This window comes from Polychytrium aggregatum (genome assembly GCF_025602895.1).
Source record: "Polychytrium aggregatum strain JEL109 chromosome Unknown BJ171scaffold_20, whole genome shotgun sequence".
NCBI lineage: Eukaryota > Fungi > Chytridiomycota > Chytridiomycetes > Polychytriales > Polychytrium > Polychytrium aggregatum.
Window position 1 is genome coordinate 415,473 of NW_026516222.1, and position 27,364 is coordinate 442,836.

At 57.0% G+C, this 27,364-nt stretch overlaps 5 protein-coding genes across 5 annotated transcripts; 4 read left to right on the top strand and 1 right to left on the bottom strand.

The window, feature by feature from the left end:
- Window positions 1–1,225: 1,225 nt before the first annotated feature.
- BJ171DRAFT_121475 (kinase-like domain-containing protein) lies at window positions 1,226–3,794 on the top strand. The gene is made up of 8 exons (XM_053105560.1): window positions 1,226–1,340; window positions 1,436–1,503; window positions 1,689–1,925; window positions 2,102–2,225; window positions 2,333–2,361; window positions 2,457–2,497; window positions 2,633–2,762; window positions 2,941–3,794. Exons 1-8 carry the CDS (start codon window positions 1,298–1,300, stop codon window positions 3,658–3,660), a joined length of 1,392 nt encoding a protein of 463 aa, XP_052966313.1. The 5' UTR covers window positions 1,226–1,297; the 3' UTR covers window positions 3,661–3,794.
- A 350-nt stretch (window positions 3,795–4,144) lies between these two features.
- On the bottom strand, window positions 4,145–11,615 carry BJ171DRAFT_506662 (uncharacterized protein). Its single transcript, XM_053111146.1, has 16 exons — window positions 11,342–11,615; window positions 10,931–11,106; window positions 10,644–10,818; window positions 10,426–10,508; window positions 10,142–10,216; window positions 9,894–10,013; window positions 9,572–9,697; window positions 9,308–9,442; window positions 8,831–9,155; window positions 8,492–8,670; window positions 8,193–8,355; window positions 7,638–8,058; window positions 5,902–7,397; window positions 5,435–5,610; window positions 5,086–5,212; window positions 4,145–4,892 (listed from the first exon to the last, which is right to left on the bottom strand). Exons 1-16 carry the CDS (start codon window positions 11,358–11,360, stop codon window positions 4,543–4,545), a joined length of 4,146 nt encoding a protein of 1,381 aa, XP_052966314.1. The 5' UTR covers window positions 11,361–11,615; the 3' UTR covers window positions 4,145–4,542.
- Window positions 11,616–12,416: 801 nt separating this feature from the next.
- BJ171DRAFT_442683 (sulfate transporter family-domain-containing protein) lies at window positions 12,417–18,373 on the top strand. The gene is made up of 16 exons (XM_053108100.1): window positions 12,417–12,766; window positions 12,910–12,968; window positions 13,173–13,751; window positions 13,960–14,048; window positions 14,362–14,639; window positions 14,898–15,263; window positions 15,351–15,410; window positions 15,542–15,552; window positions 15,667–15,770; window positions 15,865–16,002; window positions 16,137–16,249; window positions 16,406–16,485; window positions 16,695–16,813; window positions 16,980–17,008; window positions 17,129–17,922; window positions 18,088–18,373. Exons 1-16 carry the CDS (start codon window positions 12,616–12,618, stop codon window positions 18,217–18,219), a joined length of 3,102 nt encoding a protein of 1,033 aa, XP_052966315.1. The 5' UTR covers window positions 12,417–12,615; the 3' UTR covers window positions 18,220–18,373.
- Window positions 18,374–19,333: 960 nt separating this feature from the next.
- BJ171DRAFT_475214 (uncharacterized protein) lies at window positions 19,334–20,839 on the top strand (the record flags this gene model as incomplete). The annotated part of the gene is made up of 6 exons (XM_053108772.1): window positions 19,334–19,814; window positions 19,924–19,936; window positions 19,973–20,290; window positions 20,390–20,436; window positions 20,494–20,615; window positions 20,711–20,839. 6 exons carry the CDS (start codon window positions 19,334–19,336, stop codon window positions 20,837–20,839), a joined length of 1,110 nt encoding a protein of 369 aa, XP_052966316.1.
- A 3,052-nt stretch (window positions 20,840–23,891) lies between these two features.
- On the top strand, window positions 23,892–26,573 carry BJ171DRAFT_506673 (uncharacterized protein). Its single transcript, XM_053111147.1, has 5 exons — window positions 23,892–24,334; window positions 24,372–24,374; window positions 24,767–24,907; window positions 25,195–25,572; window positions 25,747–26,573. The coding sequence occupies exons 1-5, from the start codon at window positions 24,097–24,099 to the stop codon at window positions 26,283–26,285; spliced, it is 1,299 nt and encodes a 432-aa protein (XP_052966317.1). The 5' UTR covers window positions 23,892–24,096; the 3' UTR covers window positions 26,286–26,573.
- The last annotated feature ends 791 nt before the right edge of the window (window positions 26,574–27,364 follow it).

A 27,364-nucleotide genomic window follows, 5' to 3' on the forward strand; every position in this document is an offset into this window, starting at 1 on the left:
GCACGCATCGTCGATCAAAGCGCCCTGTTTAGCATCTCCCAAGTGAGTTCCCGCCGTGCTGAAGACGCTCTTCCTGTCCGCAGGGACGAACAAGCGGCCCCAGAACCTATCCCAGTCTCCCAACCGCCATCAAGAGTCAACCCTGTCCGTTCTAATTTCTTCTCTGACATCCAGCTCGAAGGCATTAAGCCCCCGCGCACCCGATACGTCGAGTCTGACTACATCTCATCCACCAGCCTTGAGCTCTCTCACCAGTCGGACATGCCCCTCAGCGGCCGAGATGCCGCTGACGACACCGACGAGGAAGTTGTCGTACCGCCCTCCTTCCGCAATCTCTACGCCGAGGATGCTCGCCCGGCCGAGCCACTACTGGATAGTGATAGGCCCTCCACTCGCGACCCTGGCCCGATGGGTCTGCTCGATCCCCAAAAGACCTGTAGTGTCGAGGGGGTGCCCTCACCCGAGGCGGAGCACCTCGAGCCTCGCCTTCCCGATGCCGAGGATCTTATGGCCATGATCAAGAGCTATGAGGCCGAGAAACGCAAGGGCTCGCAGCAAAGTCACCTCGATGCCGTCCGTCCTGAACAGACTCGGCCCGAAGCCAACAGCAGGGTCTCTGGTTCTGGCTCCGGCTCTGGCTCTGGCTCCGGCTCCGGCTCCGGCTCTGCCAGAGACCCCGACCGTCCAAACGGACCTGCTTCATCATCCAAGCTAAAGACCAAGAGTCGTGGACTGGAGCGGCTCAAGAAACGAGTCGCCATGAGCAACATTCGAGCGACAGACTACCCCATGGCGATCGAGTCCGACGACCAGCCTGCCAAAGTCGATTCGCTCCACGATCCGGAACCATCATCAGCTCGCAGCGGAGCCTCCAGCAAGGGAAAGGAGCCCTCCAGCGGCTCTGCCTCATTGCCCGCCGAGTCCAGAGCATCCGGCTCCATCCACCAAGGCGCCGAGCTGCTCCTTGACGAGCCCTCGGTATCAAACACAGTCCTCGATACCAAGATTGGCGCAATTGTAGGACTCGACTGCTGCTGCTCTGTTTGTCCAGTACCGCATCACATCATGGTCCACGCTGTAGCTGAATGCTCACTGTGTCGTTCATCTACAGAGCCTTGGAGAGCGTATCGGAAAGGGTCGGTTTGGTGAAGTTTACAGGTGGGTTCCGCATGCGCGGTGATCCCGAGATAGCTTTCGCTGCACTTGATTCAGCTTTAAAGGAGTTGTTAGACTCCCGGTTGGAGTTTGTTGGTGCCAGTTGTCCGTGCAGTGCTGATTCTCACGGCCGTCGATCTCGATGGTGCTGCCGACCATACACAGGGCTCTGAATACGACCGACGGTAAGGACATGGGCCGTCATCTTCGGTGCAACGACGCGAGCCGTGCTTGTGTATGTTCGTCTAATCACTTGCCGTCTGTTGAACATCGTTTCCAGGCTGCGCCGTGGCCATCAAGCGCATTTCGATGCGAAACCTGCCCCAGGATCGCATTACGATGCTGATGGTAGGCCCACCAGACCACCCGAGAGGGCCGTACACTGGCACCTTGTGTCCGGCCCTGCCTGAGGCACTCGGGGATATCCCGTGGCCGTGTCAGCGACGATTGATTCAGAGATATCCTACAGATTGGAGCAACTCGGCGCTCGTGCATTCTCATGTGTCTGATTCTGTCTGCCTTCCGCCACGCAGGAGGAAGTCACGCTTCTGAGCCACTTGATGCACACCAACATCGTCACATACTATGGCTATCTCAATACCGAAGACCACATCAACATTGCTCTCGAGCTCGTTGATAATGGCTCGCTCTTGAAGCTGCTCAAGACACACGGCAAGTTCAAGGAGAATCTCGTCTGCATCTATACCATGCAGATCCTGCAGGGACTCATCTACCTCCATGAAAAGAACGTCGTCCACTGCGATCTGAAGGTTGGTATCTCCACTGGGTCGGGCAGGGCAGTGAGAAAGTGCTTCCGCCTCCCCCGTCGGCGTTGTGCTTGTTTCGCATCTTTCCCAGCGATCTTTGCCTTGTGTCTACCATGCGCGCTCAGTCCGAACCGTGTGCTTCATTATCACCGATACTGACTTGCGGACTGGGTTCACAGGCTGCCAACATCCTCATCACCAAGGACGGTGTCGTCAAGCTTACAGACTTTGGCGTCTCCAAGCAACTTGCGCCGATCCCGGAAGCCATCAGCACGGATGCATCGGTGCCCAAGAACGAAATCGGTATGTGGATTCCCATCCGTACGCAATGTCCCTCTTTGATTTACATCCCCGGCATGTAGCTGCACTAGATTCAGCATGTTGACATTGCTTTCTGTGCTGCCATATAGTTGGAACCCCTCATTGGATGGCACCCGAGGTATGTATTCGACGTTGTTCTCTCACCAACCAAGCTTGCTCGCTGTGCATCTGTCGTTGACCCACGCGACTGCCGCCCTGCCGCTTCATACCCAGGTCATCCTGCAACAAGGCGTGACCAAGTCGTCGGACATCTGGTACTGGTTCAAAGACGCTGCTGAATGCCACTGCTGTTGCGCACTTGCAGTTGCACTGATCTTGTGGCGCTTTTGGCGCTGAGAGTCGAGGCGCGCGTTCTTGCTCTGACATTGGAACTCCGTGGTGCTCTGTAGGAGTCTTGGATGCACAATCATCGAGCTGCTGACCGGCAAGCCGCCCAACCACGAGATGCCGATCTGTTCCGTCTTGTATCGCGCCATGACCAACGACCTCAGCATTCCAATCCCAGAGGATATCTCAGGGGTAAATGGCCAATTCGACGTTTGTCATATCGACCGCCCACAGACACTTGTCGCTATCGCCACTTCAGCAGCTGGTGGCTCTGCTCCTGCTGTTTCTGCTGTTGTTGCTATTTTGATATGCTTGCTTTAAATGTGGCTCTGACTCATCCGCTTCGGCCTTACTCTCGCACAATCTGCAGGATCTCTCCAACTTTCTCTCGCTCTGTTTGCAGTACAACCCACAACGGCGCCCAACCGCAGCCATGTTGATCAACCATGCCTGGATCGTGAGCCGAAAGCCCCTCAGTCGCCGCAGCTCAGCCGCCTCTCACCGGAGCGAAGAGCCCCTCTCGCCCTTCTACCGCGCCAACTCGATGATCAACTTTCCCAGGCCAGTGTCCAGCTTCTCGTCCGGAGTGGACAACAGGCTGTCCTTTGCTGCCTCCATCCAGTCGTTCCCCAAATATGTACCGTCGCCCCGGCCCGATGTTCAAAAGAGTGCTGCCACGCGCCGCTATGAAGAGCTTCTGCGGCAGTCCAAGCCGAGGTCGCCCTTGAGCCCGCCTCCGGAGCAGCCTTTGGATATGATGACCGGCATCCAGCGTGATCCTTCGAGCGGGCAGAGCATGTCCCCAAGCCCATATCGAGAAGCCCTCGAGGACGAAATCGAGCGCGAGCTGAGGGAGCTCGTTCGGATGAAGCAACAGGTCCATGTCCAGTATGCAGGGCTGTCGTCGCCGATCGAACGCCCTTCGATGGGACAGACTGACTCCCCGCTTATGACACCCGTCAGTTCGGGAAGGCTCGGATCCGGCTCAAACTACCGAAACGAGACGCTCAGCAGCCCGTCCTCGATCATCGTCAATATGGGCGGACGAAACTGGAGTGGCTATTTGAACAATCCACCTCCAAACCTGTGAGGCGATGGTGAGCGGTGCAAAGCTGTGGAGGCGCACTCCTCCTCCCGCTCCAACCACACCATACCTCGCCTCGCCCAGGCTCTTTGACACGCTCTTGAGACAGAGTCTACCTGGCAAAGCTTCTCTCGTTTGCTCTGTCGTCTCGGTCGATGCGGCTTATCATCTTCGTTGCACATTGTCGTTTTGACCACCCATCGCTCATGTTCGGATGCCACTGGGCCCCTTCCAGTCTCCGATCGCCCGAGTCTCTCGCCATCCATTAATTCGATGCTCTATCAAATGTTCTCACTTTCTGCTATGAAATTTGCCTCGCTGTCGTTGGGTCGGAGCAGAGTCGTGTCGCAATATGCTCCTCCCTTTCCTCTTATTCACGGTTTGATTGTTGTCTCCTCGTCCAGTTTTTGTCATTTTGCTTGGTTTTATCATTCGCCCTCAACTTTGGTCATGCCCATGAACGAAAAGAACACGCAAAGAAACACACACATGGGCCGTTTATTATTGTCTTCAACAGCAGCCCGAGGACATACACGAGGCGGCAGGGCTATCCACTCGGACATTCATGAGTCGGGTTGATTCATGGCCCAACAGTGCTTCAGGAACCGATGGAGTGCGCCACAAGCCAGATCCTACAGGACACGATTTGTGCTGTCCACCAGCCTGCCGTATCCAGAGCTTTCCTGAGGTTAAAGGGCTAGGAAACAAGCTCACCGAGCAACAGACTGATGAACGGGCATATCCATTCCAACGAGGGGGGGGGGAGGAGCGACTACAAAACTGCTCCTTGGGCATCCAGGTCGTCATACATTCACGAATAGGCCGGCAGTGATGGCAATTTCGGGAGGCGCAGATATCGACGGTACCAGCATCCACCCACCCCGGGCCTCAGTAAAGCTCCTCATCGGTGATGCCCTCCGCATCCAAGTCGCTGCCATCATCTATCCCATTATCGCCATCGTCATCGTCGTAGTTGTCGTTGCCTGCCCCATCTTCGTCTCCGTCGGAACTCTCCGAGCCTGGGTTTTCGTATTCGTCGTCGTCAAAAGTCTTGCTGCGAGTGGACTGTCGCAATGACGTCTTCGACAAGGAGCGTGGAGGCACTGACATCGAGCCAGAGCTCGAGGAACCACTTGTGCGCGCCGGTGGCTTGTGCACGATCTTCAAATGCCTTCCGTCGTCAACTGTCGAATCCGGCGACAGCTGAGCGAGCCCTTGGCCGCCATCGGTGGCGACGTCTGTGCATGGAAGAGGGGAGGTAAATCCAGAGAAGGGAATGATGTGTCCGCGGCAGCCTACCGCAGGGAGCAGTATCGAGATGTGGACCGCCAAGGCCAACTCCACAGTGCTGGAAGCAAACGACATTGGCAGATCTAGGCCCTTCCTCCACCGTTCCAGGCGGAGGTTGATCCCAAGCAAGGCAAGCATTACCATAAACTTCTCGCAGCTTATCAATCATAAAGGGAATAAGCTCCTTGGCGTCATTGTAGATGTCGCTCCCAGGCAAGTTGAAATGGAGCGCGTTGGCAAGCATCACATTCAAATCCCACTCCAAAGCCTGGAGCAGTGAAGGCGAAAGCCATGTCAGGCTCGGTCAGGCGGGTCGTTTCCATGCAGGATCCCTAAAGCACGCAATTATCGGCCATGGTATCGACTAGGTTCGAGTGCTATCGCCCCTTCTGGATCGAAGCATGGCATCTCGGGACTGGCAAATGGCTTGCCCTTCCTTCTGCCACCTCTTGTTCTCGCTCTGCTTCAGCCAGGACTCAAACAAACGCACCTCTATCCGACGATAGTAGTTATTGCAGAGCCGCTCGTGCACCATTTCGAGATAGACGGGATAGGGAATCTCCTGCAGGTAGTTGGGATAGGCGTCATAGTCAACTCGCTGCGCAAAGGGCTCGATTCGGTCTTCCTGCATGAACTCGTCCACAGCTTGAGCCAGTTGCGAGACGCCTGGGGAGGCACAGGGTATGTCGGTCAGTTGCGGCTATGGGATCACAATCCAAATGCGATATCTGACAAATCGATATCAAGCAGCCCAACAGCAACAGTTCTGTTTTGGATCGCTCGCTGTGACAGACCGAGATGCTGCACCTCCCCTCACCCCACTCGCGCATCCAGACGCTTGGCTATGCCTGACATTAATCGGGCAGGCAAGAAGCTCCATAGTACCAAGGTCTCCTCAAACAGCCGACGGGAGCCATTCGGTTGGACATCTTGCCCGTGATTCCGGATGCTACTTACATTGGACCGGAAGACACTCCTGAATCTCGTAGCGGCTTTCGCCCGGCCGTCTTAGCTCCCACGGGCTCAGCTCCTCGACGTTTCCGGCGGCGGAGGAGGCCGCAGCTGAGTCCGAGTCGCTGTACTTGACGCTGTACTTTTGCCAGGGGCTTGGTCGAGATGCAATCTTGGTGACAGTGCCCTCGTAGTCGCGGTCGGGATAGGTAGCATAGACGGTGGTCCGGACCGTGAACGGCGGCCGGCTCATGGCAAAGGCGAACTCTTCGTAGAGAATCAGAAAACTTGGCGTATCGTACTCGAAATATTTGATCTTGAAGGGCTTTGCGGATGCAGGCACGAGCCTGGGAGCACCGCGGTGTGGTCCGGAAGGACCTGCATCAGAGCCGGTCTCCAGGCGATGGACCTGGAGGTTCAAATCGCATGAGGTGATCTGGCCGTCCTTGACGAAGCGCAAAGCACAGATGCGGCCGAATATGACATCGTCGCCATCCTTTCGATAGCATGATCGGTATCGCTTGATATGCGATTCGGGATAGCTCTCCTGAAGCGAGTCCAGGAAGGCCTTGTGCCCCTCCTTGAAATAAACGACCAGATCACCCATCTGCGGAAGATACGTGAACGTGCGCTCGGTCGTTGAGACCCATGGCGACGGGCTGTTTGACGAGCTCTTGGCGACGATCACCTTTGATTCTTCCGTCAAATCGGCTTGAGATTCAATCGCTGCTCCTGCTGACGACGCTGCGGCTGACGACAACGGCCATGATGGCGCCACAGTGGAAGGGAGCTTTGATGGGCCCGCTCCGGGGTCGTCGTCCGATGATTCAAACAGGTCGTCGCTTAGATCCTCGTTGTAACTGGCGCTGTGATCCTTGCGCCGCTTGCGCGGCCGACGCTTCAGTCGGCCCTTGGGTTTGGCTGGAGCATCGTTTGCATCGGTAAAGGTACCATCCCATTCGCCAGGATCAGGCTTGGTCTCTACCTCGTCGGCCGATTGCAGACTTGACTGCAAATCTTCTTCCTCCTCCTCATCCTCCTCCGAGGTATCGTCGCGAATGACCTTCTTTTCACGTCGCTTGACCGCCTGACGCTTCTTGCGATGTCTTCCACTGTCTTGGGACGAACCCCCGACGTGCCGATCCTCGGTCATGCTGAAATCGCTCTCCCCGGATGCGCTTGACTTTGCTCTTTGGCGGTACTTACGCTTGCGCTGTCGCTTGGTGGTGACTGGCCTTGGAGGTGGCGCCTCGCCCTCCACATCGTCATCGCTGACGACAAATGACTGCATGTCATCCGATGACACTTGGGCGCGCTCCTCAACGGCGATCTCGTCATCGTCGCTTTCTTCCTCGACCTCGTCCTCCTGCATGCTGTACTCGTCACCGCTCGAGTGCGCCCGACCCCAGGGCGTGATGACTTCGTTGAGAACATCAACGTCGTCGTCCGAGTCGAATATCTTTCTGTGCTTGTATCGCTTCTTTTTGTTGACAACCGTTGGGCTGGAGAGAATGAGAGAATCGTGTCCCGGAGGGAGGGAAAACAATGAAAAGGCACAGGTGTTAATGTTAACACAGATCAAAGTGCAATAACACCGCTAATCCAAAAGATCAATTCTGGAGGCAATGCGAGAGCAATATTGCTAGACTCTTGGGCAACGAGTTCATATGCGCAAGAGGGAGAGAGATAGAGATAGACGGCAGATCCATGAACGCCGTTGTCTGAGACTTGCTGGAACTTACATGGGCGACGCAGCCACGTCTGCTTGGACCCACAGGGCCTGCTCCTGCTGTAGTAGCAGCAAGAGCTCCTGTCGGTGCGACTCCATCAGCTCGTCGTCGGCATAGCGGGACCGCTGTTGCAGTAGCATGCGATACCGCTCGTACTGAGGATAGGGGACCATCATGTCACTGCTGACCACCACATTTTCATCGAAATGGTGTGCGGGGCGAAGGTTTTCGACATCCATGATGGTGCCGCTCTCGTCGATCGTGACGCCGTTCGATTCATTCGAGAAAAACTGGTAGAACGGGGCATTGGACATGGCCTTGGAGTCGGTGCTGGCCCCATAGATATATACCACGCCGTTGTCGTCGCTGGCTATGATCTTGGTTCCATCGGGTGAGAACTGCGCCGCCAGGATCTTGTGCTTCTCTTCAAACACTGAATTATATCACAGACCATCGATGAAGGCCGTTGGTCATTTACAGAGGAACACGGCCGTGAATCGTGCTCTAAACTATGCGCTGCGCCGATGAAAATGGAGGCAGGAGCACGAACGGGATGGGCCGACTCACCACTGATTGCGCTGCCGGTTCGGATATCCCAAAGAATGACGCGACCGTCGTATCCTCCGCTCAGAAGCAAGTCAGGGTGCCGCGGATGGGCTTCGAGGGCATACACCTGGTCCGAGTGGCCATAGAGGCACCGAATTTGCCGGGCCGTAACGGAGTCCCATATCTAAACAAGAAGCAGTTTGGATGAGTGCAGAGGTCAGCTCGGCAGAGAGGCTGGAGGGATGAATGTATTTGCATGCGGTTTGCTGGCCCGGATGATTAGCACTAGATACCATGCGTCGCTCTCTGAACGAACTTACCAGGATAACACCCTTGGTGACCGAAGCGGCGATGAGTCTGTTATCGGCCGTCCAAACACATGTGTCGATGGTTGGCGAATGCATAGGCTCTGGATCGTCGTCGGCGGACGAAGGGGTCCGGAAGTTTGGGTTGTGGCCCGGCAATCGGCTCAGATCGATCCGAAAGTCCTTTACGCTGACTAAATACAGGCAAGGGATCAGATGAGCAAATGAGACAAAGGAAATGGAGCCACAGTCGAATGGAGATGAGGATGAGGATGAGGGTGAGGGTGAGGGTGAGGGTGAGGGTGAGGATGAGGATGAGGATGAGGATGAGGATGAGGATGAGGGTAGACCTACAGCAGAGATTCTTCCATGTCTTGCGCGAGGGGTCAAAGCTCCACTTGCGCAACGTCCCGTCTCGGCTTGTCGACAGAAAATATCTGCCGTCTGGACTGGACCGCAGGTCGGTGATTTTTCCTTGGTGATCATCCAGCTGGCTGATAAGCTTGGGCGTCATTTCAGTCCGGGCATCTGACAAAGCTGAATGCCACTCGGGTGGGGTGAGCGCAAACGAGTAGATGAAACCGTCATCCCCGCCAGTCACGAAGAGCGTTCCAGTGGCGTTGAAGGCCGATGCTTTGACGACATCTCGAAGAGTCGAGCCGCAGTCAAGGACCTCGGGCTTGGTCGACGAGGCGAACCAACAAGACAATGAAGCGCACACGACGAAAGTCAGGATCGTGACATGATGGATGACGGTGGGGCCATGGGATACTTCACAGAACTGCAAAAACTGCTGTTGGGCAAAAGCGCATTACTTGATGGCGGACATACCTTTGTGACGAATGACTTGCGTGCGGCATCCCAGCGCCAGACCCGCGACTTGCCGTCCTCACAAGTGGCGGCGATGCAATAGTTGGACCGAACTGGGCTTGGTGATATTGCTATGGTTGTGATGCCCTTTTCAACCTGGCAAGAACAGTCAATCCTCCGTTGTTAGCCACGATCAGCGGCACGATGATTTGGCTAAAATCAGAGCCATTGCAGGCTCCATGTCCGCAAACGCCAGATCCGTCCGAGCAGCTGGTGCTAACGCACCTTGAAGCAGCCCATGGGCTGGAAAGTGTAGAAATCCCAGATGCGAATGTACTTATCGGATCCAGCCGATAATAGTAGCTTGTTGTCGTTGCTGATGGCTACGTCGATGATGACACCGATCTCGACCTGTGGTGAAGCGAGCGGCGCGCGAGGCGAGATGCGCATTAGTGACAACTCTGCTCTGTTCTGCTCTGTTCTGCTCTGTTCTGCTCTGTTCTGCTCTGTTCTGCTCTGTTCTGCTCTGTTCTGCTCGGACTTGGTGAGACTCGCTCTTTGGCCCAGAAAGGCGTGCGACTCAGATACCCAGCAGCACCACACTGACACTAGGTTCGTTGGGATTAGTTGCTGTGATGGTAAAGCCGATGGGAAGATGGCCCCGGAGCGAGCGGATCAGCCAGCCTGATTTGGAGCACCAGATCTTGACCAAGTTATCATCGCCGCCCTGTGAATCGCCGAAGGATGGACAAATATCGACAGGGTTGTTACGAACAGCGCGATTGCTTAAGATGCTTGATACACCGAGAGCAACCGATGGCGGACGGAAGCCATCCGCGATCGAGAACTGCCTACCGTCACGAACCGGGTTCCAGTTTGGTCAAAGGCGAGGCAGAATATAGCCCCCGTGTGGCCGCAAATCGAACGGAGCTGTTCGGATCGGCAAAACAGAGCCCAAGCAGCAGCCAGACGAAAGCAGCACAGTGGCCCAGTGAATTGATGAGGAGCGGCGATCCAGGTTCATGTCGAGATCCAGAGGCGACCGGACGACGAATGTAGAGTCAGCGGCTGATCTGGATTTGCTCGAGCAGGAGCGAGCCATTCCACCCGGCATCAGTCATGCAGTAGACCTTGCATACCCGATGCAGACGATGGACATGGATCGGACACGAGCCCGTGCTGATCGACGGACGGTGTTGGCGACAGTTGACCCAGCGCAGCACTGCCAGCCAGCGCAAATTGAACAAGAGAACCGAAATCAGCGCCAGTTGCCATCTGCGAAGACCACCGAGCAGAACTGGATGTGGAGTCCGACGAGGGGTAATCCGGGCTGGGCTCCACTAAGCCGATTCCATACCGTTGGAGGATCGTGTCAGGGCACCATCCCTCGACGCAACGCTCGGTTTCGAGCTGGCAAAAACATGCGATCCAACGCCGAGCAGCGAGCGAGACGGGATTGCCGCATTGTTATCGAGGAACTTGGCGAGCAGGGCCTCGAGATGGATGCTGCCGAGATGTGCATATTTCTCGCGCTGGATCGGACGGAGCGAATGGTCAGCGCCGGATGGAGCACGCAGCCCAGGAACAGCCGGATGGTTGTTCGGCGGCCAAGCCAGACCGGGCGCACCGAATAAGCAGGCATACCAACTCGTCAAAGGTCTGCAGATGGTGCTCGCCGGTCCAGTCTGTCCGGGTCGGGAGCAGAGGAGAGTCCGGGGTCTGCAGCCGGTCAACCTCGTCGACAAAGGACCGAAAGGTCGCCTGGAGCGGCCCCGAGCTGAGATATGTGCCTATCAGAAAGAGAATCTCGGCTCGGAGCTCTGTGCGGCGGACAGACGAGTCGGCGTGGGCGTGGGCATCGGAATCGGCATCGGAATCCCGGCAACGTTGGTGTCGATGCGGTGTGGTGGTGGTGGATGTGGAATGCGAGCGAGCACACAAGTGTTAAGAGAGACCCTGGACGCCGGGCCTGCCACCGACAGAGGGACAGTCGGAACCGGCCCAGGGTGAAGCACTGCCGACTGCACTCTCCAAGCAGCCCGGTGGCCGATTTACCTAAAGCGGCACCGTCCATCGGGGAAAGCGCTGGGGGCGAGCAGGCGCTATCGAGGGCCAAGGTGAAGCCAGGGCCGCGGCGAGAGCAAGCAGGATCGATCGGCAGTGATCGGCAGAGGGCAGGTGGCCACGAAGCGCTGCTGCGAGATGGGCCTGGGCACTGCGTCGGTGGTGGTGTTGTGTAGTGTTGCCGGCTCTGGGGACGGACGCAGACGCAGACGCAAATGCAGACGCAAATGCAGATGCAGATGCAGATGCCGAAGCGGTGCAGCACAACAGCGACAGCGTGCGGGAGGCAGAGCCCGACAGCCCAAAACGGAGCGGCATTGTGGCCCCGCCGGTCTCGTTGGTGATCGGCCCACCACCGCCCAGGTGTTCGCAGGCCGCGACGGCTTCCAGGCAACCTGCACACCCTCCTGCTGCTACCGATGTTCCCGCTCAGGTCGCCAGCCCGTCGAAGGTTGCAGCACCTCCCCCTTCGTCGTTGGCACAGCGGCGCCGTCGGGTTTGCGTCGAGCCGTGCCCAGCCTGCCCACAGGCTGTAGCTGCACAGACGACACCGACACTCGCCGTGTGGTGCCCCAGACGCAAGACACGCCGAGCACCCCCTCACCGAAATCTGTCTCTGGCAACGTCGCCCCCTGGATGAGGGGTAATCCGCCGGCGCCGCGAGCAGGCTGGAACTGAGGTCTCGTATCGCCAGGGCAGGACCGGCAGGTCTGCGCTTGAGGCTGTCCGGGCAGCACTCCCGACGCCGATGGCTATTCGGCTGCCACTGCCGAGCGGCTGCTCCAGACATGCCGGGCAGGTCGGTGGAAGAGAGCCAGCACCGGCCGGTGTGCTGGGGCGAGCACCGAGTCTTGGGAAGGACGCATCTCAGGGCTGTGGCTGGCACGGGCGTGGCTGGCACGAGTGCGGCTGGCATGGCGCGGCTTGCGGATCGAGCGGATCGAGCGGATCGAGCCGGATCGAGGGCATCCGCCCCGGTACTGCGCAGCCACGATAAGCACACGTGACGCCTCGCCACACAAACAGTCCCGCTCGCGCCATCGGCCGCGAGAAAGGGCGTCTCCCAAGCGCTTCCCCGTCGCCGACAACACTGACGACACCCGCGACATCCAAGGAAGACATCCGCGGCGTCGGCGCAGACAACACCATCGACTACATCGGCCCCATCGGCGACACCCAGCACACCCAGCATCGTCCCGAGCCATCGTCTGTCCACTCACCGTCCATATATTCCTCGCCGGCTCCCCTTCTCCCGCTCCACCGCCATGGATGACGGCCCCGCCCCAACAACCTCCATCGAAATCGACGATGCCACCTCCAGCTCGCCGGCAAAGTCCCTGAAGCGTGTGACCTCCGTTCATCGACCAAAGTCACGGTCACACTACTCCTCGCTCTCCATAACAGAGAACGTGCTGCGTACGTATTGGTCTGCGGTCTCGTTGCTGGGTGGGTGGTTGTCCGGGGGAGCTCCGGCTGTCCAAGCCAACGGCTCATTTTTTGTGCTCTGTCCCATCTACCGCCGTCTCACCATGCCCTCGTCGCATCGGCGGACTTCACAGCCGCTGAGTTCCAGCACACCGAGTCGTTTGTTACGGCCTCGGCCAAGGAAGTGCGAGAGGTAAGTCGTGCCAGCAACGCATACCAGGGGGAGGGGAGCAGCCTTGCCCCACACATTTCTTGTTGCTTGGCCGCTGGAAGCGACCCCGGCCTTGGCTTGGCATGTGCGCTCGTCCAGCTTTACTGTGACGCTCCCATGTTCGCCCTCGACACCAGCCTCACGCTCCTGTGACGCATTGCATCTCCCGCATCTCGCGCCGGACAGCAAACCGTCGGATGGACCCTGAGGGAGTTGAGCATGGTGCTCCCCGAAGACAACGAGCCCAGCGAGCCCGCTGTCGCCACGACTTCCGACCGTCCCTCGTCGGCAATATACAGCCCCCTCCGTCTCAGCAAGCAGTCGTTTGAGGGCGAGAGCCAGCGTCCCTCGCAGCTCTCGGCCATGGCAAGGACGGTGCTGTTCAAGGACGAGATCGATGAAAGCGTCCGCCATCGGCCGGACTTGACCATCGAGACCTCGAGCTCGTCGCTTGGCGTCAAATCCAGAAGCAGCCCGTGCCAGGAGCTGGAAGACGACGACGACTCCATCATCCAGAGCGAGGACCACTCGTTCGAGTTTGAGCGCCGCCCGCTGCTGACCCCAAGCCACCAGAGCGGCGACTTTAGACGACGACGATCCTTTGACGAGGACTACGGCGAGCCCTCGCGCTGGCCCCTCGTCGAGTATTGGAAACACCTGAAACGAAACCCACCGCGTCGTGAGGACTTTTGGATGCTGGTCTCCAGCATTGGCCAGGCCCTCCCTGCTGTTGTCCTTGGTGTCATTCTCAACCTTCTGGATGCAGTAAGTTGTGTCCCTCGGTCGCCAGCCCTGCCACCTTCCCAGCCCCTCTTGCTTTTGGCTATTCCTCTGGGCTTTGTCCGTTTCGGCGCCGAGCAACTGCCTCCCAGACCACAGGTGGGGTGGGCGAGGACGAGCTCCGCCCCACACTGTCTTTACGCACCGGCGATTCTAAAGTCATACCCCCCCTATTGGCTGCGCTGCTTCCCAGATGTCCTACGGCATTATCATCTTCCCATCAGGCGATAAGCACATCCCCGAGTCGGCCCCTCAAAGCGGTATATCCATGTATTTCGCCAGGTAAGCTCGGGCCGCACCGGTGGCGTGCCCTGTCGGGACCTGACCGAACAAGCGATGGCTGCACATGTTCGGTCGTCAGTGTCGACACCGGGGTCACAGCGTGAGATCATGGCAGGAATCTACGATCCACGAAGGATCCACCGAAGCAATTGTCAGCGACTGCTCGTGCAAAATGTCGCGCAGACCTGGCAGCGCCCCTCGACTGCCCGCATTGCCGTCTGCCGCGACTACAACTGCATGGCTGACAGCCCGCCGGTCGGCCCATCACTCTCGCTTCGTCTCTCTTGCCGACAACCCGGCGCATCAACCTCAGCACTGTGATTGCCCAGCTGGTCTACACCTTTGGTGGCTCGGCATTCAAGGGCGTCAACGGCAGCATGATGATCGAAGTCATGCCCTTCCTCCACATCATATGCAAGATCATCGAAGGAGAGATGAGGGGCATGGATGACCACTCGATCCTGGCAACCATCATGATCACCTACTCGATCAGCACGCTGCTGACCGGGCTGATCTTCTTGTTGATCGGTGTCCTCAAGCTGGGAAACATCATCCAGTTCTTCCCGCGACACATTCTGGTCGGATGCATTGGTAGGTGCCAAGCGCAAGCCTCGCTCGCTGGTGCACGTCCTCGTGTATGAGATATCATGTTATTTTCGTGGAGGCACATCGCCGTTTGATCCATCGGGCCCCCAGTTGATGGACAATGTCCTCCGGTCGATGGATGATGCCTATTGTTTGATCCACTACGCCTATTGTCCGATGAGTGAGGCTGGCTGCTCCACGGATTGCAATTGACATTTGCCGGATGTGAACCACGCGATTATTGAATCGGGTAACTCTTCCCAGGCGGAATCGGCTTTTTCTTGATCAAGACCGGAATTGAAGTCACCACTGGCGTGACATCGGAGCACGTCTTGGAGTACCTCCATGCGATCTTTCAGCCCCACCTCCTGGTGCTGTGGGCCTCGAGCTTGGGCCTGGCGCTCTTCCTCAAGTTCCTGCAGCGCTTCATCCACCACCCGCTCTTTGTCCCTACGTTCTATGTGGTCGTTCCGATTGTGTTTTACATCTTTGTGTGGATTTTTGGCCTCAAGCTCGACGATCTGCGCAAGGCGCGATGGCTCTTTGATCTACCAGAGGGCAAGCAGGTTCCTTTCTACACCTTTTGGACCTACTTTGACCTGGGTGCTGTGCATTGGAGTGCCATTCCAGGTAAGGGATAAACCGAAAGGTGCAGGACATGCCAGCTCTGAGATGTAGGCGGGCCTGTGTTGACCGTGGTCGTCTCCCTCCTCACAGGAACCTTCCCGACCATGCTCGCGCTCACGTTCTTTGGCATCCTCCACGTGCCGATCAATGGTATGGACTGTGTGTGCGTTGGATAACGCGATCGCTTGCTTGTGTCCGCTGCTTACACACCCGAAACGACCTCGAGCCTATTTAACTCCTTACCACGCATCTCTGCTACTCGGGCAACACATCGATATCAGTTCCGGCCCTGGTGAGTCCATGGCTTGCTGCGCACAGTTGCATGGTGCATTGTCGGTGATTGAAACGAAAGCAATCTGTTGTTCTCTGTCGGATCGCTTACGTCTCCCCCTCGCTGCGCGTTCAGGCCGTCTCGACTCACCAAGAATTCGATATCAATCATGAGATTGTCGGGCATGGTATCAGCAACATTGTGTCGAGTTTCTTTGGAACCATTCAAAACTATCTCGTGTAGGTGTCGTTGTCCACAGCGTTCGCTGCACTGGCCCTGCCTTGCCTTGCCTCGCTAACGACCCGCAATTCCCTTGTTCCGAAACAACAACAGCTACTCCAACTCGGTCCTCTATATCCGCTCCGGTGGCGGTTCCGTCATTGGCGGATTCTTGCTCGCAGTTGGCACGTCCATTGTGTGGTTTGCAGGCAGTGCCGTCATCAGCATAGTCCCCACCTTGGTCGTTGGAGCGTAAGTGAATCTCGAGCAGCTTTGCTCATGCACCATCCTCGAGCTTGGGCATTGTGACTGCGATTTTGCACAAACACCGCACTGCATCACATATTGATCCGTTTTGCTCTGGCATCGCGACGTCGTCTTGTCAGTCTCATCTTCCATCTGGGAATCGATCTGATGAAAGAGAGCATCATCGACACCTGGAACGTCGGTATCCATCCGCTCGAATACTTCACAATTATCACCATCGTCGTGACCATGGGTGAGCGACCGTGCAAATCCATCGGCCATGCGTCTGCGTGCACAACAGTCAAAGCCGCGATGACGGAGAGAGGGGGGGGTGCCATCATCCTGCGTCGAGGTACCCACGTCCTCGACCGACATTGAAACAACACACTAATTCCGTTCGGGACACCAGGTGTCTTTGGCTTCACCGAGGGTATCATTGTCGGCATCATTCTTGCCTGTGTCTTCTTTGTGGTCATGTACAGCAGAAAGGTAAGGCGCGACCGCGAACTCATTCACAGCCTTTCGCCAGTGCTCTTCGAACTCCCATCGCAATTGTATATCGTGAATCGTGTGTCGTGCATTGTATCGTGCGGTACCCAAGGACGGACTGCCCGACCATCTTCAAGCTCTGCGATAGCTGCGCTCCGTTCTCGTTCCCGCCGATACAATACTGACCTCGGCTGCCCTCGTTGTGTCAGTCGGTCATCCGAGCAAACTACACCGGCATGGAACTACGTTCGACCGTTCACAGACTCTATCGGCAGCGCCAGTTCCTGGACAATGTTGGCGATCAGATCCACATCATCAAGCTGCAAGGGTATGTTCAAATCCATTTGTTGCGCCAGCCGAACAGTGTTCTATTTGCTTGTGATCAGATGCAGTGATATGACAGTATCGAGCGTGTGGCTGTTTTGTTTGCCCCAAACCCAGCGGTCGTCTAAGCAACTGACATCGACATATCACCATACATCGACCACATCTAGATTCATGTTTTTCGGCACGGTCAACCAGCGTAAGTGCAAGAAAGCCAGAGCCACATGTCACCACGCAGCATCTGCCCGCGCTACCGCCGTCCGTTGATGGATGTCAAACTAACGATAGCACAACCAACTCAATCTGTTTACCTCAACAGTGGATGCCTACATCTGCGAGCTGATCCACGAGATCACGCGCATCCGCTTTGTCATCTTGGACTTTTCCCTGATCAACGGCATGGACTACAGCGCCATGGAGTCGTTCCTGCGGATCCGCAGGATCTTCCGCGAGTACCACACGCATCTGGTCTTTGCCAGCCTCGGCGCCGAAAGTACGCGCGAGGTCTCCAAGAGCGGGCTGTTCGACACGGACGAGAACGGCGAGTCGTTTGTGCATAACTTTGAGACCCTCAACGAGTCGCTCGAGTGGTGCGAAAACCAGCTTCTGCAAACCTTTTACCGCAAGAGCCACGCGCGCACCTCCTCCAAGGTGGACATTCCCGAGAAGAAGAAGGAGCGCGACCAGACGCTGTCGCCTGTGCTTTCAGTGCGCGGACGACAGGCCCAGCTGGCCGCCTCTCTCGCCCTTGAGAACCAGGTGCAGCAGCACCGGTACGCTGGCGGCAAGACCTCGCCCATCTCGATCCTGATGCAAGCGTTCTCGGAAGTTTTTGAGGAAGCCGATGTGGACGAGCTGATCTCGCTCACCGAGTATTTCGAGCAGATCCAGATTCCCAAGGGCCACGTCCTCTGGCATCCAAACCAAGATGCGCGCGAGCTGTATGTCATCGAGTCTGGTACGCTCCTGATGGTCATTGGCTCGGAGGAAGCTGAGCACTCCAAGGTTGTCGAGACGCTCCTGGCCGGCTCGATGGTTGGCGAGCTCGAGATGTTCTCGGGCCAGCGCCGTATGTACAGACTGGTTGCCGACGATGACTCGGTCATTTGGAAGGTGAGTCGAGCGGGCTCGGCGACACTTGGAATTGGAGGGATCTGGCGATTCCTTCCGTGCATGTACACGTACGCAAGGGATGCTGCAATGTCACGATGTTGGCGAGCCCCCGAATCAGCGGGATCCGCACTGACCAGGCAATCCCTCTGCCCGCACTCCATGCAGCTCGACAAGGACACCTTCGACAAGCTCTGTGACCAGCACCCCCGCAAGATGCTGATCTTCATCACTCGTATTGCCCTGGCCTTTGACTCGGTCCGTCTGCACAACACCCTGGCCCACTTTGCACGGGACTAGAGCTGGAGAGACAGAGGAGAGAGGGAAGGCTGGACATTTGCTTGGCCATCTAGAGTTGCTGAGGAAGAAACGTGACGTTGCGGTTCCCCGCTCCTCCTTCAGAGCCCAGCATGCTCAAGAAATAAAATCGATCGGATCCATTGGCTTTTTGCAAGACCATCCAGCCACAGTTGGATGGCTAACTGGACTGGCACAACTGCCGTTTCCAAGCGAGCATTGTGGCAGCAACTCCCGGTGACGTCGATGTCACTTTGGCCATCACAGGGCGCTCCGCTTCACGTTGTATGGACAGTACTTGTTGCACTCAGCAGTGACCACGGGCTTCGTACCATGTTGCGCGGGGGTTCTCGGGCCGACTGCCGTCGGTGGTGATTTAACCGATGCCGAGCAATCCTCGGGTCATCAAGTCTGCAAGCCGTATATCGCGCTGACATTTGGGGGTCGCCTGTAGTGTCCGGCTCACCTCTCCAAACTCTCCGGGAGAATTCCCAAATCTCCAAAGATACCCCATTGGGTTCATCTCCGTGCTATACTTTCTCCTTCTCCGCGTTGGTGTTGGCCCCATGTCGAACTGGTTCATCTCATACAATTCGACGCTCAATTCGACGCTTCCCGTGTGCCAGAGCTCTGGCGGTTTGCCTTCGACCCTGGTCGCCCAGCTTGGCGACTTGGTCCAGCCTCTTGAGCGATGCGGCTCGGTCGATGGGGATCGAACATTCCACTACTATTCCCTCGATTCCTCCCAGTCCATCGTAACCAACCGGGCATGTTCCGATCCTGCCTGTACCATCGCCTGCCGGAACTCAACATCCACGTTGTCACCCACAGCATCGAAATGCTCCAGTGGTCAGTTGACTCTCGCTCCTTCCGGATTCAACTACCAGGCGCCGGGGTAAGCTGATCATTTGGTATGCAAAACGGGGACGTCGCTGCAAGTGATGCGATGGTGACAGAGCCCTTCGGCCTCGAATCTCACCAACTCGATGCGATGCTTGTTTTCCGTCTTTTTTTCCCCTCTTTCGTCGTTCGTCCACCATCCCATACCACCAACCCATGCCACCATCCCATGCCACCGCAACAAATCGGACTGGCCGTTGTTTTCTCTCTCAGCACCATGGATCCGTCCTTCAACACCGACAGCCTCATGTACCAGCCTAACTACCTCGACGCCACCTGCACCACCGTCAGCTCGGTGTGTCGCAGTCCCGTCTTCACCACCTGCACTATGATCGGCCCCGGCTTCTATGCGTACTCGATCCTTCTCCGGAACGGTAATAGCACCTTCATTCAGCCCTTTGGCTGTCTCGATGCCAACTGCAACCAGTGCGAGCTCGATGCCAGCATTCTGCCCAATGCCTTGGCCAAGAGTCCGACCGACTGCTTTGCCGATACCGGCTCGACCTCCTACCAGCTCTATTTTCTGGCCAACAAGACCTCCGTCCCAACTGTCTTCCCGAACGGCAGTCTCCCCTTCGGCCCAAATCAGGTCGTTACTCCCAGTTCCGCTGCCTTGCCACCACTGCCGTCAGAAGCTCCCAGTAATTCCGGGTTTCCCCTTAATATCACGCTTATAATTGTTTCTGCCGTTGGCGCAGGTAGGTCATCAGTCCATCGTATTGCTCTTTCATGATCATTGCGTTGCATTGCCTTGCGCCGGTCAGAGTGATTGACCCATGTCTTTTCTCCTTGATTATATTCCTTCAGTGTGTTTTGCTTTGTGTGTGGTTGGCACTATGGCCTACCACAAGCGCAGGAAGCAACGCTCCGATACTCGTGTAATCGTGGATCGAGAGTCTCCACCTCTTGATCAATATCTTCCGCCACCCAGGACCCGTCTGTCCTCCTCGACTCTTGCTCAAATCCCGGAAGAGCGGGTGGAAGCTCCCTCCGCGAGCTCTCCAAAGACGTCCGCGACAAGACCCATATCGGTCAATATCCATACGTCGCCTGTTGTGCCCGCGGCCATGGCCTCGCCTTCATATGCGCTGTATCCCGATGGTGGGTCGATTATCCCTGCTGCGATGCTGTCATCGTACTATTCGAAGAACATATCCGATTCCCCGCAAGTACCGTATGTTCTCCCGGATGGCACAGGCGCTTCCCAACAAATCAAGCCCTCGTATAGCGGTGATCCTCACGCCAGCTATATAAGCTACCAAGGTCATCAAAGCCACAGCAGTAGCAGCAGTAGCGGCAAGGGCTACAGCGCCCAGAATAGTTCAATCTCATCCCGCGTAGGTCATGTTGCCGGAAGACCAGTGACTCCAACCACAGGACCGACAACTCAGTTCATCGCGATCCAGAACCACGACGGCTACCCTGGCGCCGGAGAACTTTCATTCACGATTGGACAAGGTGTTACTGTGTTCCAAGTGCTACCAAGTGGATGGGCAATGGTGAGTGAGCTATGCAGATCTATCGATACAGCGACGATTTGGCGTGCACATTCAGGGCCCTCTGACGCTTTGGCGGAACCTACATTATGATCTAGTCGCAAAACAACGAGACTCTGGCTTTCGGATTTGCTCCGGTGACCAAGCTTCGAGCCATAGAGGACACTCTCGGCAATATCGAACGTACTCAGTCGAGCGAAAGCCGCCCTCCTCGATATTCGATGTGATCAAAGATGCGCTGCTCAGCTTGCTTCTATGTCCTTATCTCTATCCGTGCGCATCTGCTTATCCGTTGCTGTCAATTGCGGACGCTTCACCTGTTCATCTTGTGAGTTTGTTGGTTGTGGGAACCTATAGCGTTCCCAAAATGAAACGGGACACCCTGTCCTTAGCCAGGGCCGATGCTGCTTGCTGGAACCTGAATACACACCCACCAACTGCTCCCATGGCCAAACAGCGTGCTCACCCGAGTACCTTGATATCGAGGAGCCATGGGGTTGTCAAGAGGGTTGAGTGAATACACGACACTCCCGCATCGGGTGAATGCACCACACTCCCACATCGACACAGGGGCTCGACCGAGTGTATTCAAGACTCCACTTTCCAAACCGACGAAAACAAAGAGATTGCCAACCAGGACGGGAAACAATCGCATGGCTTGCCCGCTGGGCCTACAGCCAGTCAGCGGGTTTCAGACATCTGAAGCCAGAAAGTGACGGCCCCGTTTCTTTCTGGACCGATTGTATGATCGGTTGGCTGCATTGGTGTGGGGATCGATGGATTAATGTGCTTATCATCAACTCGCTGAGCTGCGCGGCGTGCTGAAAGCACAATGGGACACCGTATCTGTGAATCAAACTCGTAGTAATTGAATCGTATCATAGGATCAAGTACGTCAAATCCTCTCTGGGTGTCTGTCGCACGGGCTCCACTCATGATTCCAATATCTCTGTGGTCGGCGTCTCATCACGAGTCCGTCACAGCAATGAGGGGCCAATCGACACTATTCATAATGACGGCTCGGAGCAAGAAGGATTCCTTGGATGCAAGCTGCAAGGCAGTGGTATGCAGATCGTCTCAAACACCCATCCTCCATCACGCGTTGTGCTGATCAACGCCCAGGTATCAAAGACTGACAGGCCGCTTGCCGTCGTTGGTCTCATCGCCCTCGCCGCCCGTCCGGTCCGGCCAAGACAAACCTGCCAATGCCCCGCAACAGGGTTCCGACCAACCATCCGTCCGAATATGCATTCAGCACTCTAATCCGATCTCTTTCTGCAACGCCGACAGAGAGTTCGATGTCTCCTGGCTCTCATGGCGATCACCCGTCGGCGACGACCGCCCCTGGCGAAGCGCCAGCAGCACAGCCAGCCCAGAGCGAAACAGACAAAAAGAGTGAGCGCCAGCACCGCATCCGAGCCGGGAGTTTGCAGTTGGGTAGAAATCGTCACGGATTTGCATTGTCGATGATCTCCCCCTGGCGCCCACTCCCCTCGGCTGTGCCGATCGCTATCCCGACACGGAGCTCCTACTCACACAGAGTTCATCCGCCCGCTGACAGAGAGCCATGAGGAGATCATGTCCGAGCTGCGGAAGCTTGTTCATTCGCTGGATGATGAAGACTGGCAGTTTGAAAGCGAGTCTGCGATCACCCCGGCTCAGAGGCCATTTATCTACTAGGCGAACTGGATGACGATCGCTGCGACACAGGCTTTTGATTTGCAGGGTCTGTTGACTCATTCTCAAAGAATATACAGGACATTCCAACTTGAAACCGATATCTCCTTCATCTAGAGTTGGACGTCAGCGCCCCAGGAACGCCAGATTGACCGGATATATCCGTTTTGTGGAAGCTGGGCAAAGGCGGCAACTCGAGTTCGACAGCCCGTTCTTCGCTGGCTCTGACGGCCCGCCGCTATCAGAAAAGGCTGGCCTTTATGGTCCATTGCTTATGATCGATCGAAGTGTCTAATAAATCATAGGGAGTTTTCAACGCAAACGGAAGCAAATACGGAATCGAACTCGCTCGACACGATGGCCACGACCAGCCTCTCGGCTGCCGTGACGTTGTGCATGTCGAAGGGCAAGGCATACTCTATCGTCGGTCCGATGGAGGCCATGCAGATCCGCAGCTGTGACATTGTTGGTGTTGCGAGGGAGGAGCCTGTTTGCAATTCGCCAGGTTGCCATTCGGGCGGCGTCATAACCACAGGATCTGCCGATCCATCGGTAAGCCGTTGATGACAGAGATGGCGCCGAGGAACTTGGATTCCTCAGTGATGAAAAGCGACGAGCTGTCTTCAGTGTTGTTCGCCAAGCATTTGCATGATGACAACTTGTATGAGCTGTCAAGGTGGATGCTGGCCTTGGAGCTGGCCCACATATGCACCTCGTCTGATCTGCGACGATAAAGTTGAATGGGTCATCGAAGCGGCGATGTCGAACGCGAACGCAACGCCGCCTCCAAGCCATTCCGACCATGTTGGATAGCCATCAAGAGAGCGCTGAAGTTGGTGCTGAGGCCGTGCATGACGACGTGGGGCAGCGTTTGGATGCGGCTATTGATCTCGGAGGATGCGGTGAGCACGATGATGACGAGCGAGCCGCTGTAAATCAGACCCTATCAATACCATCGAACCGACACCACCCATCCCCGTGTTGAGATCTCCCATTTCAGTCTCAACACCCCATATCAACGATCGTGGTCCATATTGTCCAGGGAAACTGGATAAACGGAGAGACGAGACGGCCGTGCGACATTTGGGCCGTGCGGCACTCAGGCCTTGGGACACTTGGACCGTGCGACTCTTGGACCGATGCACGCACCCAAACGAGGATGGACAAGGCCGAGTGTCGCTGGGCAGAGCCGAACGGGCCGCTGTTTGCCCGAGGCCCATGGCAGAGCAAGGCCGTCTGCCTTGAGGCCCATGGCAGACCAGACACAGCCGGAAGGTTGTCGCATGCCATCCCAGCACACGAACGAGGAGGTCTTGTCCAAGACAGCAATACTCTGCTAGTGGTGTTGCGCACTGTGCTTTGGTCGATCTCGGGACCGTGGTGGGTTGGAGAGCAACAAGAAACAATCCCGTTGTCGCAATCCACGTCCCACACGGCCCGGCGCCACGGACAGCTCGTATCGCTGCCTTCGAGTCGACACTTGCCTCTGGATGTGCACTTGTCTCTGGGTGTACACTTGCCTGCTTGTCTGTGATCTGGCTGAGGACCCGCTTGTCTGTGATCTGCTTGTCGTTGATCTGCTTGTCTTTGATCTGCTTGCGGCTGTCGGATGTGCCTCCGTCTCGCCCCTCGCCCCGGTCCATACACCCCGACTCACTGTCACACCGTCTCGCCGGCGGCCACAGGAGCCAACGCATGGCCCCTCGGTCTGGGTTGGATATAATCCCGTTGTCCGCGTTTCGCCTTCGCCTTCACACCCGCCTCATCTCCACACCCGCCCCATCTCCACGCCCACCATCTGCTCACCATGCTCGCGGGCTTCTCGACGTCAACGCTGCTGATCCTGGCTGCGACGACCGCTCTCGCGGGAGCCTCCACATGCACCCCGGATATAGCCATGTCTCGGATCTCGCTCCCGCTGCAAGACAACGCTTCTGTGATGATCACGCCGTCGGTCGACAACAGCAACTTCACCGTCGTTGCGATGCCGTTCAACTCCAGCGCCTCCACGCACCCCGGCATGCCGCCCGTGGCCAACTACTGGTATGTGTGCTGTCGTTCGCAGCGACGGCTGGCGACTCGTCTGATCGATCGATCGGCGCGGGGGTTTGCTGCCGACTCGTCTGACCGATCTGTCAACTTGTCAATCTGTCGATTCGATCACTTCGTCCTCCAATCGGTCACATCCCATCGTCCATATCTCATCCTCCATCATCCATATCCATCGCCCATCCCGATCAGGTTCTTTTCGCTGGTAAGTCTGTGGCCCGACCCAGATCGCCCTCCAACGGCGCACCGGGAGTCGTTTCCGTCTCCGTCTCCGTCTCCGTCTCCGTCTCCGTCTCCGTCTCCACTTTCCGCCTGCGCTTGCGCTTGCGTGTCGCATTCCCGGTCTCCTCGGCCGCCGATTGAGCCTGCGAACCGGCATCCTCGTCCGGGATGGGTGCGCGATTGTTGACGCTGCTCTGTCCGCTATGTTTCGCAGGGATGCCGAGACTTGTCCATGTACGACACCTTCCAGTCCGACGTCATCATCGACCCTGGCGTCGACTTTACCATCGTCTTCACTCAAAACTCGGTCGATTGCAAATACCCACAGGGTGTCTCTGCCAGCGCAGGTGCGCAAGCCATGATGTTGTGATGTTGTGATGGTGGGATGGTGGGATGGTGGGATGGTGGGATGGTGGGATGGTGGGATGGTGGGATGGTGTGGTGCCGTTCATGGTGATTCGGCGGAGCTCCATGCCAGCCGCTTGGCCTGCAGTCTTCTGGCTGCGACTCGACAGCTGGTCTCTTGGCGGGCCACCGCCGTGCACTCATCCTTCTCTCGCTGACCCACATCATTCCTCGCGCTTCACCGTTCGTATCTCCCACTCTCCCGCCGCATCCGATGGTCGGCCTTCAGAGTCTCAATACCACTCCCTTTACGACTTTCTGGTCCCAAGCGGCCAGCGCCAAACATTGGTGATCCCTCTCAGCGCATTCTCCACCAACTGGCTCAACGGCAGCTTTGACTTTCAGCACACCGCCGGCATGACCTTCATCAACCAGGCCGTCGGCAGTCACGTCACCATGATCTCACCGACGCTGAAGGGCAAATGCACAAACGACACACCGACGCCGAGTCTTGCGCCTGGACCTGGACCTGGACCTGCACCGCAGCCATCGTCTGGTCCCAACATCCCAGCGATTGTTGGCGGTGTCGTCGGTGCACTGGTCGTGGCTTTTGTGGCAGCGCTGTATGTCATCCATCGACGCCGCGAGGCTGGGAAGAACGCTGCAGGTGAATATTGGCTGCATCGCGGTGGCGGGTCAACAGGCCGCATGCACAAGCCATAAGCTGCTCCATGCCGTGGCGTGCTCTCAGCACCATGCCTTGCATCATATCCTGCATCGCTCCTTGCATCGCTCCTTGTGCTGACCCGACTGTTCATCGTTGCATCGTTGCTGTCGACAGAACGAGAAAGGCTGGCTGTGGCTCGTTCGCCGTCGCCCTCCCGGGACGCAACCGACGGACGCCGCGACCGCAATGGCGGCTTTGACGAAGGAAGACCCAACGTTGCCTCCACCGACAGCATCCTGTCATCAGGCATTGGCGCCGCCACCATTCAATCGACGACCCTGTCCACGACCACAGCCACGACCGCAACCACACTGGCCCTCTCGGCACCGGACTTGGCCGCAGCATCGGGCACATACGTCGGCACCGCCCTGGACACCGGTCTCGCCCCGCCATCGTACGACTCGATTGTCGACTTTAGTCAACCAGCGCCGGTCAGCTCCTCGAGAGTCAGCACGCCAACACAGAAGCAGTACCTCGTCGTGTCCTCGCACAAGTCGCTCGACGACAGCGAGCTGAGTGTCGGCGTGAAAGAAATCGTCGTGGTGCTGGCATCGATCGACAACAACTGGGCTCTGGCCGAGGCACTTGGCGGACGACGAGGCCGCCTTCCATGGTCCTGCGTCCAAGAAATGGACACGGCGGACCTCGTGTGATGGAGCCATCATCGCCGTGGTGCGACTGCATGCTGTGATAGACGGGTTGAGCCATGCACATTGCATTGTGTGGTTGACTGGGCCGAGTCGACCGGGCCATGGCAACTGTGTCATACCGACTGCGTCATGCCAACTGCATGGTGCCATGAACTGACGGCGGCTTGCGGCATGATGGTCTGTGCAGTATTTTGACTCGCCTGATAGAAACAGACATTGACCCAGGACGTGCTGGGCAGGTCGCTCGGCAGGTCGCTCGGCAGGTCGCTCGGCAGGTCGCTCGGCAGGTCGTTCGAATACAGTTCCACTGTCGAACAATCTCTCACTCACTCCTGCTGTCTTTGGCTGCGTGTGAGTGTCTGGTGGCAGGTGGGAGAGTGCGGCATTGCAAGTGCAGGTCCATCGTGGTCGCTGTGTCGGGAGTATCAATCATTGCCATCTTGATACAGCCGTTGTTGCCGATGGCTGTGCTGGTGGCATGCTCATGCTGCATTCCTTGAGGCTGCATTTCATCGATCGCACACTCCATCTTCACGAGCACCCTAACGAGCACTTCACAAGCACCCTAACGAGCGTCTTTCGCACCATAACCATGGCAACGTTGCTGTCATCGGCATCTGGCGTTGTCATGGCTCCATCCGTGTCTGTTGGTAACCTATTCATCGACGGATCACTCCAAACCCCAAGGGCCTCAGTCCGGGGGGCACATCAGTTTTGTTCCTCTCCTGCATGGCTCAGCGGGCGGCTCGCGACATATCAACCAGCGACTGTCGCTCATGTAGTCCCCTCATCCAATCTGGATTCTATTGATAGATGCCGTGCAAGGAGGACTCGATCGGCAGCTCCCCCGCTCTAACGGGGCTCGGTCGATCGCCACTGGCGGAACTATCGCTTCTGGATCGATCGGCCATATCTTCGTAACTTTGTCGATATCGATCCATCTCTATCCGCTGCTTTGTCAGTGTTGGCAGCAGTGCTGCCGATATCGGTCGCACCCGTGTTGCAGCAAAGACCAGCGGCCCCATGTTCCCATTGCGCCTCGCCGACGCCCCACCACTTGTATCTGTGGGACACACGGCCCG